Source organism: Bos javanicus, chromosome 9 (assembly GCF_032452875.1).
Source record: "Bos javanicus breed banteng chromosome 9, ARS-OSU_banteng_1.0, whole genome shotgun sequence".
NCBI lineage: Eukaryota > Metazoa > Chordata > Mammalia > Artiodactyla > Bovidae > Bos > Bos javanicus.
The window spans coordinates 54268136-54282450 of NC_083876.1; the positions used below are offsets into that span (position 1 = coordinate 54268136).

The 14315-nt window shown below is 34.0% G+C and overlaps 1 protein-coding gene across 2 annotated transcripts in view; it reads right to left on the reverse strand.

The window, feature by feature from the left end:
- Nucleotides 1-7614: 7614 nt before the first annotated feature.
- Nucleotides 7615-14315, reverse strand: part of MANEA (mannosidase endo-alpha) — an 81307-nt gene continuing 74606 nt past the window's right edge. For both annotated transcript variants that reach the window (XM_061427793.1, XM_061427792.1), the window contains exons 4-5: nt 13755-13831; nt 7615-12906 (exon numbers count right to left, since the gene is read on the reverse strand). In XM_061427793.1, coding sequence (XP_061283777.1) covers nt 12237-12906; nt 13755-13831 — 747 coding nt within the window. In that variant the 3' untranslated portion in view covers nt 7615-12236. The remainder of the gene's footprint in view (nt 12907-13754; nt 13832-14315) is intronic.

Genomic DNA, 14315 nt, shown 5'->3' on the forward strand with positions numbered 1-14315 from the left:
TTTCCCTCTATTTCTTTGCATTGTTCACTGAGGAAAGCTTTTTTATGTCTCCTTTCTATGCTTTGGAACTCTGCATTCAGATGGGTATATCTGTCCTTTTCTCCTTTGCCTCTCGCTTCTCTTTACTCAGCTATTTGTAAGGCCTCCTCACACAATCATTTTGCCTTTTTGCATTTCTTTTTCTTAGGGATGGTTTTGATCACTGCCTCCTGTACAATGTCATGAACGTCCGTCCACAGTTTTCAGGCATTCTATCAGGTCTAACCCCTTGAATCTATTTGTCACTTCTACTATACAATTTGTATAATTGTAAAGGATTTGATTAGGTCATACCTCAATGTTCTAGTGGGGTTTTTTCCTACTTTCTTCAATTTACATCTGAATTTAGCAATAAGGAGTTTATTATCTGAGCCACAGTCAGTTCCCGGTCTTGTTTTTGCTGACTGTATAGAGCTTCTCCATCTTCAGCTGCAAAGAATATATTCAGTCTGATTTTCTGTATTGGCCATCTTGTGATTTCCATGTGTAGAGTAGTCTCTTGTGCTGTTGGAAGAAGGTGTTTGGTATGGCCAAGTTTCTCCTGGCAAAATTATGTTAGCCTTTGTCCTGCCTCATTTTGTACTCTAAAGCCAAACTTGCCTGTTACTCCAGGTATTTCTTGACTTCCTACTTTTGCATTCCAGTCCCCTATAATAAAAAGGACTTCTTTTTTGGGTGTTAGTTCTAGAAGGTCTTATAGGTCTTCATTGAATTGGTCAACTTTAGCTTCTTAAGCATTAGTGGTTGAGACATACACTAGGATTACTGTGATATTGAATGGTTTCCCTTGAAAATGAACAGAGATCAGTCTGTCATTTTTGAGATTGCACCCAAGTACTTCATTTTGGACTCTTTTGTTGACTATGAGGGCTACTGCATTTCTTCTAAGGGATTCTTGCCCACAGTAGTAGATATAATGGTCATCTGAATTAAATGGACCATTCTGGTCCATTTCAGTTCACTGATTCCTAGAATGTCGATGTTCACTCTTGCCATCTCCTTTTTGACCACTTCCAATTTGCCTTGATTCATGGACCTAACTTTCTAGGTTCCTATGCAATATTGCTCCTTATATCCTCGGAGTTTACTTTCACCACCAGACACATCCACAACTGGGCATTATTTCCACTTTAAATCAGCCGCTTCATTCCTTCTGGAGTTATTTCTTCATCCTTCTCCAGTTACATATTGGGCACCTACCGACCTGGGGAATTAATCTTTTAGTGTCATATCTTTCAGTGTTGCTGGAATAACATGGACAGAACTTAACACAGTTGTTCATACACATTAGATATTTGTTAGAAATATTTATTTCCTTTCTTCCTTTGCTTTTCTTTTCCATTCTCATCCTCTTTCCAGTAGAAGTCAAGAGAGTCAATATCTCCATTCAAGATACCTGGAGTAACAGGCAAATTTGGCCTTTGAGTACAAAATGGAAGCATGGCAAAGGCTAACAGAATTTTGCTAAGAGAATGCACTGGTCATAGCACACATCCTCTTCCAACAAAACAACAGAAGACTCTACACATGGGCATCACCAGATGGTCAATACCAAAATGAGATTGATTATATTCTCTGCAGCCAATGATGGAGAAGCTCTATACAGTCAGCAAAAGCAAGACCAGGAGCTGACTGTGGCTCAGACCATGAACTTCTTACTGCCAAACTCTGACTTAAATTGAAGGAAGTAGGGAAAACCACTATTCAGGTATGACCTAAATCAAATCCCTTATGATTATATGGTAGAAGTGACAAATAGATTCAAGGGATTAGATCTGACAGAGAGCCTGAAGAACTATGGACGGAGGTTTGTGACCTTGTACACGAGGCACTGATCAAGATAATCCACAAGAAAAAGAAATGCAAAAAGGCAAAATGGTTGTCTGAGGAGGCCTTACAAATAGCTGAGAAAAGAACAGAAGCTAAGGCAAAGGAAAAGGAGAAAGGATAGATATACCTATTTGAATGCAGAGTTCCAAAGAAAAGTAAGGAGAGATAAGAAAGCCTTCCTCAGTGATCAATGCAAAGAAAAAGAGGGAAACAATAGAATAATTTGAAAGACTAGAGATCTTTTCAAGAAAATTAGAGATACTAAGGGAACATTTCATGCAAAGATGGGCACAATAAAGGACAGAAATGGTATGGACCTAACAGAAGCAGAAGATATTAAGAAGACCTGGCAAGAATACACAGAAGAACTATACAAAAAAGATCTTCATGACTCAGATAACCACGATGGTGTGATTACCCACCTAGAGCCAGATATCCTGGAATGCCTAAGTGGGCCTTAGGAAGCATCACTGCGAAAAAAGCTAGTGTAGGTGATGGAATTCCAGTTGAGCTATTTCAAATCCTAAAAGATGATGCTGTGAAAGTGCTGCACTCAATATGCCAGCAAGTTTGGAAAACTCAGCAGTGGCCACAGGACTGGAAAAGGCCAGTTTTCATTCCAATCCCAAAGAAAGGCAATGCCAAAGAATGTTCAGTCCTCCACACAATTGCACTCATTTCACATGCTAGCAAAGTAATACTCAAAATTCTCCAAGCCAGGCTTCCACAGTACATGAACTGTTAATTTCTAGATATTCAAGCTGGATTTAGAAAAGGCAGAGGAACTAGAGATCAAATTGCCAACATCCATTGGATATTCAAGAAAGCAAGAGAGTTCCAGAAAAACATCTACTTCTGCTTTATTGGCTATGCCAAGCCTTTGACTATATGAATCAGAAGAAACTGTGGAAAATTCTTGAAGAGATGGGAATACAAGACCACCTGACCTGCCTCTTGAGAAATCTGTATGCAGGTTAGAAGCAACAGTTAGAACTGGACATGGAACAACAGACTGGTTCAAAATTGGGAAAGGAGTATGTCAAGGCTGTTTATTATCACACTGCTCATTTGACTTATATGCAGAGTACACCATGCATAATGCTAGGCTGGATGAAGCATGACCTGGAGTCAAGATTGCTGGGAGAAATATCAATAACCTCTGATATGCAGATGACACCACCCTTATGGCAGAAAGAGAAGAAGAATTGAAGAGCCTGATTATGAAAGTGAAAGAGGAGAGTGAAAAAGTTGGCTAAAACTCAACATTCAAAAAACTAAGATTATGGCATCTAGTCCCATCACTTTATGGCAAACAGATGGGGAAACAATGGAAACAGTGACAGACTTTACTATATTGGGCTCCCAAATCATTGCAGATGGTGACTTCAGCCATAAAATTAAGACACGTGCTCCTTGGAAGAAAAGCTATGACCAACCTAGACAGCATATTAAAAAGGAGAGACATTACTTTGCCAACAAAGGTCCATCTAGTCAAAGCTATAGTTTTTCCAGTAGTCATGTATGGATGTGAGAGTTGGACTGTAAAGACAGCTGAGTGCTGAAGAATTGATGCTTTTCAAATGTGGTGTTGTGAAGCCTCTTGAGAGTCCCTTCTACTACAAGGAAATCCAACCAGTCCATCCTAAAGGAAATCAGTCCTGAATATTCATTGGAAGGACTGATGCTGAAACTCTAATACTTTGGCCACCTGATGCAAAGAACTGACTCCTTGGAAAAGACCCTGAAACTGGGAAAGGTTAAAGGCAGGTGGAGGAGGGTATTACAGAGGATGAGATGGTTGGATGGCATCTCTGACTCAATAGACATGAGTTTTAGTAAGCTCTGGGAGCTGGTGAAGGACAGGGAAGCCTGGCATGCTGCAGTCCATGGGGTCGCGAAGAGTCGGACGACTGAGCAACTGAACTGAATTGAACTTCCAGTAGGAGTAAACTAAATGAGGAACAATAGAAAAGTTATCACTTAAAAAAAAACAAAAAAACAAAGGCCCCCATTCTTCATGCAGTTATAACATAACAAGTTTTGTTTGGCTATCCCTCTGAAAGATAATATTATTGTAGCAGAAATTCTGAGGGAAAAAAAGAACTAGAAGATAAACTCTTTATATAGGCATGGAACAGTAATGGGACATCTTGTATACCTTGTGAAAAAGTTTGTGCTTTATTGTGTAGACAGGAAATTGGGAATCACTAAATAATTTGAAGCAAGAAAATGGCCTAGACTTTGACTTTGGAGGTTGATTTGAATTAGACGATACTGCAGCTTTATACACTAGTTGAGAGGATATAATAGGTCAGGTGAAAAATGATGAGGTCCTGGGTATGACAAGAAACAGTACGCATGGAGAATAGCATAAACACTTATGAGATATCCACAGAAAAAAAGGAAGTAGTACTTAATGTTTGATGGGACTTAAGGCACAAGAGTGTGTGAGAAGGCAAAGAATGACCCCGGGTTTCTGGTGGTATGGCATGAATGACAGTGTGGTAAACTGAGAGAATGAGAAGGTAAGTTGAGAAATTCCACTACTAGTGGAAGTGGAATTGTTGGTTATGTGGTAAAGATGTGATTAACTTAATAAGAAATTGCCAAATGGTTATTAAAGTAGGTGAAATATTTTTTATTACTACCAGAAAATTATGAGAACTTTAGCATTGTCAGTCATTTCAATTTTAGCCATTGTGTCAGTGTGTAGTAATACCACATTTTGGGTTTTCTAAAATTTTAATATATCAGATAGTTTGTCTGTTTTTGTGTATGTTGGTAGAGATGTATAGCTGTAGTTTTGGCAGATGTTGAGACTCAGGTAGTCACTATCCAGTTAGGATACAGAATAGTTCCCACTACTAAAGCTTGGTGACCGCTAATTTAATCTGTTGGTAGATTTGTCTTTTCCAGAATATCATATAAATAGAATCATAAAATACATAATCCATGGAGGCTGACTTCTTCTACTTAATGCATTTGAGATTCATCCATGTGGTTGTATGTATCAGTGCATTGTTATTTATTATTGCCAAGCAGTACTGTATGAATATACCAGTTTACTTTTCCTCTGACCCACTGAAAGACATTTGGGTTGTTCCTATTTTGAGTATAAAAATGACAGTAATGGCCAACATTTGTTGAACATTACCATGTTTCAGGACTGTTTAAGGCACTTTATTTGTACTAACATATTTAATATTCACAATGGTAATTGAAAGGAAAAGATTAGAGTAATAAAATATAGAGAAGACAAAATTTTAAAGTTGGTATAATTTTATAGAATTCTTCCCCCCATGGTAATTTTATTTCTTGATTATAATAGAAATGAAGACTTTTTCTTTTTGTCTTGATGCTGTTGATAACATTAACATAAGAATAATTTTAGTGCTGATTAGCAATCTTAGCCATCATCTAAACCAATCCTTTCATTATAAAGATATGGAAACTGGGCAGATCAGATTTTAGTAAACATTTTGGTTTATTTTTTGTTAAAGAATGATGAGCCATGGTTAATATACTACTGATTCAACAAGTGGAAATCTTTTTCTATATAAAATTCTGAGCTATATAATTTCACTTTCCCTTCTGGAACTAATGTATATTTGACTCAGTTCCTCTCATTTTGATTATGAGAAATATCCATTCTGTCATGGATATAGCTGATCAGACATAAGGAATAAGAAAATGTAAACTGCATCACTTAAAATATAATGCTTTATAAGTTAAAAACTTATGTTTAAGTTTTAACTTATAAGTTTAATAACTTAAAAACTTATCATAAAAGAAAGCTAGCACCAGTACACTCTCTGACAGAAAGTGAAGAAATATTTAATTAATGGATACTCAAAAATAAATTACATGAAGCACTGTTTGAGGCCCATCCACTCCTTGGGATGGATATAGATAGATGGAGACATAACTGCTATCAGTAAATGGTGCATGGCATGATACTGTAATCACATACTATAAAGATATTTGTAAAAAAGTCTTATGAAACTTGATCTTCATGCATTTTAGGGAAGGTGCTGATAAATATATCATATAGTAATAGTATCCTCTTTATGAGAATCCTCAGGAGAAATTCCTCTAATAGCAAAGCACCTATACTTTTCTCTTGAGAAATTAATTTCTGTCTTATACTATAGACATTTTCACAATGTGTAGATAATTACATGTCCTTTTACCTACTGGCCACTTGAAAGCTTAAATTTGTGACCACCAGTATAGCAGTGTATTTACATTATTTAGTTTTCATTTAATGCTGGGTTCAATATTTTTATTCTTGCTCTCTTCTTGGGAATATATTGCTACATGTTAAATATTCCAGCAAATCACTAATATCCTTTTGGAAACAAAGCAGGTAGGAAAGGCAGATGATTTGAGACTAAAGAAAGTTGAATGGCAGGTAGGTAGGCAGGGGCAGACAGGCAGCAAAAGGACAGAAAATAGGCTTCACAAGTGGTGGTGGTGCTGGTGGTGCTGTAGTCGCTCGGTCATGTCCAACTCTTTGCAACCTTGTGGACTGTGGCCCACCAGGCCCCTTTATCCATGGGATTCTCCAGGCAAGAATACTGGAGTGGGTTTCCATGCCCTCCTCCAGGGGATCTTCCTGACCCAAGGATCCAACCTGTGTCTCCGGCCTTAGCAGGGAGATTCTTTACTGCTGAGTCACCTGAGAAGTGGAGACTAGAATTACACTCAATTACCTATTTTTTTTTTTTTCCCTACCTTCTTGCCAGGCATCAACAATGGATCCATATCTAAATAGCAATAGAATAAAAGCATTCCAAGTCTCTTTCAGTGAATACTAATTCAAATCAGCTATTCAGAAGTCAAACTAGGAGGAATAATAGAGATGACTGGCTGAGAGATATGTACCTAACTCACTTTTTGATGCTTTAATTTTTGATAGGACCTAGGGAAAGCTAACACATAATCAGAGCCACAAGGACTCAGTTTCACTGACTTGTGTTTTGCTGTTATATACTTGGAATCTATTGTGTAATAATCATCACAATAACTAGTCTTATGGAATTCCCTTGAGTGTTATAAAATGTTGAGGACGTTTTTCATGATACAATTTTACCTTCTTTACATCAGAAGTCACAAATTAGTGACCAATGAACTGGTCCAACCAGAAAATATTTTTAAAATATTTTGCAGTATTTGCCAACAGGTATAATTAGAAAAATCCCCAAATACGCAGACATACATCCTCATTTTAGGGACGCAGAGCTACAGAGGGGGCAACATAGACAGGAGCTGTTAGCACCTACTCCTATTGGGTTACAATTGTCCACAGCTGCAGGTACTCCATGGGGTATAAATCTCATGCATTTACTTACATTACCTAGTAGTTTCCAGTAGGTTTCTGCAGTTTTGGTCCTAGGTATAATGCCTGTTTGAGAAATGTATTTTAAAATGTATTGACAAGGCAAAGTCTGTCTTCAGAGGGGAGGGGATGCTTCTTTTCTGGCAACAAGAGCGATATAACATCTTGCATTCACTGCTTAGAAGCTCTCTCACTACCAAATGTGTAGCCAACCATATACACTAGTATCATATATACATTCCTTTTAAAATTTCATCATTGATTATATATTAATTTTGTAACTATTTCTTAGAAAAAATATGTCAAATCCTTTCTGCAGAGTCAGTGTGCACATATTCTTATAAGAGGAAACATTAAATAAATTTTAGTTGAGGATGACTCAAGTAAAAAAATGAAATGACAAAATACTATGTTAATGGAATATTTTATTTGCAAATTAAATTAAGCCTTAAGCTACAAACACATAATACTCATATGAAGAAAAATAAAATTTGAGTTCAACTACTGTTCATATAATGACTGTCACTACATATTGTTCTTACATGATATCTGAAAAACCAAGAACATAGTTTTCAAGAATGTACTTTAAAAAAATGTAACACAGCAAATTTTCAAGGAAGAATTTAGTAATCAGATTTGCAGTTGACTTTTACATGATGTCAGACTGGACTGCTCTATCATAATACTAATAGCTTAATAGTCTGTCATATGGATAATATGGGTGATTAAAAAACGTTATTATAGAATGGTGGTCAAGAAATATAAATTTAGTGTATATAAACTGAAGAAGCATGGCAGCTACTCTTAAGTGACTCTGTTCGAACATAAATTTCTAAAATGTATTGCATGTATTACAACTGAATTTCCTTTAAAGTATTTTCTCTTTTGGATTTGATATTTTCAATATCAGGATAAAGGTCACTTTAGATACTATCATCAAATTAACATGGTGATATATAGTGTTTTCAAAATGGCTTCTGTAAAACTGACTCAAAAAGACTTTTCTCCATGGACATAATCCCTTAATTAATACATTTAGTTTAAATGCTGTTAAGTAGCTGTAGACTGCCACTTTGTGTTGTTTATGATTGTTCAGATTTTTAACCTATTCTTTTAAAAAGTCAAAAACACAAAAGCATGATGACACAATCACAAACTATAAATGAACTGTATATAGAATTATTGCTACTGTGGTACATCATTAGTTTGTATAGTGAAATAATTATTTCAATGGGATAGACTCTAAAAGGCATTTTAACTTCATGGTTACATTTATGGTTATATAAATTCAATATGTAAGCTACCTTAAATGAACTTTAGAACATACAATATAAAAAGTGCTACAAGTTTTGAGCTTAATAAATTTTAGATTTGCAACTACTTGCCTATTGGGTCTTAAATTATTCTGCCTTTTGATTCGTAAATAGTGATTATAACAACAGCAAAATCTAGTCACATTGAAAACCGTTCTTCCCTTCACTGATAGTTGGAATATAACAGCACTACCACTAAGTTCTTTGATTTGACTAAGGAGGAATTAAGTAAGCCAAAGTAGTACTTGAATTTTCCAGGATAGTAATCTTACATTAAACATAGAGTAACATTTAGCCTTTATGTGGACATACAACAATCAGTATACAATTTAAAGTACATTAATATTTGTAAAAATGACTGAAATTTTGCTGGTAGTAAAAAAAAAATATTGCTTCTACACTAGGGCACATAAGTGTCCACCCTTAATTCAAAATTTGGGTAAAAACTTTTAAGGACTGCTTCCACATGTAAGCACTGTAGAGTTTATAAGCAGTCTTTATGTTTAAATTTCATAACTCTGGTCAGTTTCAAAAAAGGTTTGGTTATGGCTCAATCAGTAAAGAATCCACCTGCAATGTGGGAGACCTGGGTTGGGAAGTTCCCTTGGAGGAGGGCATGGCAACCCACTCCAGTATTCTTGCCTGGAGAATCCCTATGGACAGAGGAGCCTGGTGGGCTGCAGTCCATAGGGTTGTAAAGAGTCCAACATGACTGAGTGACTAAGTACAGCACAGCACAGGAACTTAGTAGGTTCTCTAGTGGTTTGTTACTTTGATGTTTTCAAGTGAAACTGAAATTGTTAGTCACTCAGGCTCCTCTGTCCCTGGAATTCTCCAGACAAGAATATTGGAACGGGTTGCCATTTCCTTCTCCAGGGGATCTTCCCAACCCAGGGATGAAACCTGTATCTCCTGCATTACAGGCAGACTTTTTACCAACTGAGCTGGTTCAGGAAAGATCAATTTCCTAAAGGATGTCAGAGCAATATGATTATGCCCAAAGAATAAAAAATAGGAAATTTTTAAATTTGGGAAATGGTTTCTTATTTTTCTGTATATAACACAAATTCACAGATTTTAAAAGTATGTACAGTTAAAAGATGTGTTCTTTTTAAATGCTATATAGAGTGCAGACTGAATACTACTTTTTAACTGTTAATCAGAAAGTAAATATTTCATAAACAATTTTTTATATCTAAGATAAAATTTATTCTGTGCATGCTCTTATAAGATGAAAGTTAACTATTTTATATAACAAAATAGTCATTTTTAAATTGTACTCTTAAAAAAATTAATATAGAACTGAGATCAACATTAACAGTAGTTTTTTATAATATCAGTCCTTAAAAAGAGAGTAGTAAAAGAAAGATTTGGTTTCTATACAGTCAAAAAAATTAGCCTGATTAAACCTTAAAATAATAATAATTCATTTAAATCCATGCATTATATATATTACACTACTTCTCCTTTTAAACAGTTCCTTTAGTTTATTGAATTAAATAAAAGCAAATAATTTTTGTGATTATACAATCTAAACTTGTTATGAGTTAAATGGTAACGAATACCTGAGGAAGATTTTGAAGCATTCTTCCCTAAGAATAACAAAATTATTAGAGATAATTCTTTCAAATAACTTTTTTTAAAAAAGAAAATAAACATATTCAAAGAATTATAAATTAGTAAACTATCTTTAGAGCTGCTTCCAAACATTCTTCCCTTGAGAATTAACTTTCTGCAATGAAGACAGAATCTATTTTATCTTAATTTGAAATCTGACAGTTAGTGGCTGGTTGGGGTAGTGTGTGTTGGGAACCACAACAAAGCTCAGAGGTGAGTCTGTGATCCTAGATCTATATCTGTAATGAGAGCAGGAGACAAATGGTGGTGTCCGTGCTGAGGATTTCTGACCTTGTTTTTTATGCTTTCTCTTAACCTCAGAACTATTTCATAAAATTGTCTATTATGGGTTCAAGCATATAACATAAGCAAAGACAAAAATTCCTGTGTGGTAGATATCTAACTAAACTTTAATAAAATATAGTAAGTAATAAAAATTATTAGGTATGACATATTTAGAGTTTATCCCTAATAAAACATATAGTGGCAAACTGACTATAATAAAAACAAAAAAAAATCCACTGGTTATATCAGTATGAGTGTTCCTATGAATATGGTTATAATACAATAGTGAATTATTCTTGTAATCTCTTCTAGAAAGTTAATTTACTAATTACCATTGTACTAATTTCCCATGGTCTTAATATTCTGAGATATGGCAAATTCTCAAGTTATAAATCAATTTAACATTAATCATGCCTCTTTTCAAAGACATAATAGTTTGCTTTGAAAGCACTGCTTAAAAATAACTCAGTAGACAATGACATTTATGACAAATTCCACTATTTGTTTCTGAATGAATGTCCTTATATTCTGACTATATGTATTCTATATTGCTGACATTTAATAAATATCTAAAAAATATTCATGTAAGAGCATATATATTAGTTTTTTTCTATAGTTCTAGTTACAAATATTAACTAAAATAACAGAGTGTCTTTTATTCTTTAGTTTTTAAAGAGATTCATTTTTTACAGATGATCAATTTGTCACACTATGACAACAGACCACAAGTCTTTATCCTGTTAGGTAACATAAAAGTATAATGTTTTTAGATGGGGATATTATTATATACAATAATTTAAAGTCTTTTAAATAAAACATTTCCATTATTAAATGTTACATCTAATAAAAAGTCAAACATAGGAATGAAATTTTATTTCCATAACCTTAAAATCTGAAATGCTAAGTAAATTTTCTCTATTAGTTTTGGTAAAAATAGCTTAAAAACTTAAAAGGTGGCAATCCAATGTTAGTATCAACTTTTTCTTAACAATTCATCTGTAATTAAATTTAAAATCATGAATAATAAAACAAGTTAAAGATTGACAAGATACCCTAAAAATAGTATTTTAGGCATTGTATTTCCAGAATAATTATAAATTGGCTATGTTTTTTCAATAACTGAGAAGCAATTCTTAACTTTTATGAAAAGCCTTTATGAAAAGATTTTCCTTCTGAAGTCTGGAATTCATCACTACAAAGTAGAAACATCAGACATGCAAAATACCTAGCAAGCTCTAGGAAACCAGAAATCTGCATATGATGATATATATTGTGTTACAGAAAGCAGGCCTTCATCTCAGTAAGGCTTAAGGCATATTTTCTTCTGAAGAATTATTGGAATGTTTTCCAGAGTCTGAATGCTAATAGGACAAAGCTGATTAGATCATTAAAAAATGAACCATGTATATTATCTTTTACATCTTTGTTCTTCAACAGACATATCAAATATATACACAGTTCTATTTCTTTGGGCGCAGAATACTAGTAGGATTAATTGTGTGCTAACTACTCTCTGAAATGCAAGCAATTGCCTATTGTGAAATAGAAACAGCTATCAAAGCAAGATTTCAATTCCAGTCACAGATTCAGCAAATTTATGCCATAAGGAATATTATTTGCACAACTTTTCTCTCAGTGTAACACTGTGAAAGGTGGCAATGATATTACGATCCTTAACAATGTACAAATTATTTTTATTAGAGATAATGGTAACAGTACATATTGATTTTGACAGTTTTCTTCCCATAACCCAAAACAAAAGGAATGTATTGAAATTAGGTAATTTCTGTAATTATTAAACTTAAGTCAATCCATTAAGAAACAGGTTGTGTGCTAAGTTCCTGGTGACCTAATGCATAAATTGCTCTTTCCTTTCTGTATTTTTCAGACCACTTGCGAGTTAGCTCTAGATAAAGACTTGGTTTATGAGGCCGGTAATCCAGGTACACGATATTACTGGTTCTTTTGGGAACAGCACTTTCAATCTGAGTTCCTTCATGCCACTCATTAAAAGAGGTGATGGAAATTATACTGGGGTGGGCTTGGAGTGCAGCACTCAGAGCAGTCTCATAATATTTCCCGTTGATTCTGTTACGAGTGTTATGAGAGTTCCATGGTCGGATGCTGGTATCTATGTATCCTGGGCCCACACTTGGGATGAACATTAGGTCGAACTGATCACAAAAATATTTTATCTTAGCCCAGTTTTCATAGGATGAGCCATAAGTAAAGCCATTTGTGGCAAAGTATGTGTAAATTCCATCAAAACCACCTCGAAGAATTCTGTATCTATGCTTTTTATCTACTAGAAGTGCAATAAACAATGCATCATAAGGAGAGTTGCGAATGCTCTGAGACCCTGAGCTGGTTAAAAGATTGGCCCATTTTTGAGATGCTGTGATATAGGAATCATAGACATAAAACATTGGAAGAGCATTGCCGTTCTTAGTCTTGTACCTATAAAAGGCAGGATGATTTCCATACCTAGAATATAAACATATATGAAAATAAAATGAAAATTCATGCCTTATTTCCCATAGCCAGTTATTTATGTACTGAAAATGAAGGTAATCAGTACAGTTTAAGTGTATTGTTCACCTTCTTTGTGGAATTAGCTACGTAAGTGTAATCATTAAAAACACATTTTTAATTTTACACATTGGGAAATGAGATACTGGATACATTAAGACATTAACAAACAAGAAAGTAATTACTTATATTGAGGTTTAAAAATTATGACTAACACAATAAAAAATCCATTTTTCTACATGAAAATACTGCTTTTGTGTCTGTGTGTGTTCTAAATGATACATGTCCCAGCTGTTGCTGACATGTTTCTTTATAAGAGTATGGCATCTGTCACAGACTATTATCAGTAAACCCTTAAACAAAATGAAACTGTATTAATAAATTCTTTCCTTGTAAACATACTGAAACATAAATGAAAATATTAGATATGAATCTACCATATCTAATACCAATTCATATTTCATATTCTGAACATTTTTTTTAAAAAGACAACTTTATATTCATAAAATTTACAGAATAATTTTGTAAATTATTTTTACAAACATGTTACAAACAATTTTGTAAGAATTTAAAATGTTAGATGACAAACATCATAGTCTAATATACACATAAGAGTAAAAACAGCAACTTATAATTATTCATAGAGAAATCAAATTATAAGAAAATTCAGAAAAGTTCCTCAAAATGCTTGCAATATTCATTACAAAAATAAATTGATATTAATGTCATACTATGTCATTCAAATCTCTCAAATATAATTTAAATATACTTATAACAGCAATTATAGGAGAGAAGAAACTCACTTGTCTATAATGTACTTGACATTTTGGTACATGGTTTTATCATCTCGATTCTTATATGGTTCAATATGAAAAGTGACCTAAAACAAAAAATATTGATAGAGAAAAAATTATGATTAACAATGAAAATGAAATAATAAACTGACTTAATAAACTGACTTACCTTAACCTTATTGAAGTTGACTTATATAGCTGAGTAACAATGTGTTAATTATTGTTGTACAGTAAAGTGACTCAGTTATACACATATACATTCTTTTTTATATTCATATTCTTTTCCATGGTGTATCATGGGACATTGAATATAGTTCTTTGTGCTATGCAGTAGGAGCTTGTTGTTTATCCATTCTCTATATAAAAGCTTACATATACTAACCCAACTTTCCATTCCATTCCTCCCCACCCTACAGCACCCAACAGTCTGCTCTCCATGTCTGTGATTCTGCTTCATAGATGGGCTCATTTGTGTCATGTTTTAGATTCCACATATAAGTGACAGCATGTGGTATTTGTCTCTTTCTTACTTCACGTTGTATGCTAATCTCTAGGTCCATCCATGTTGCT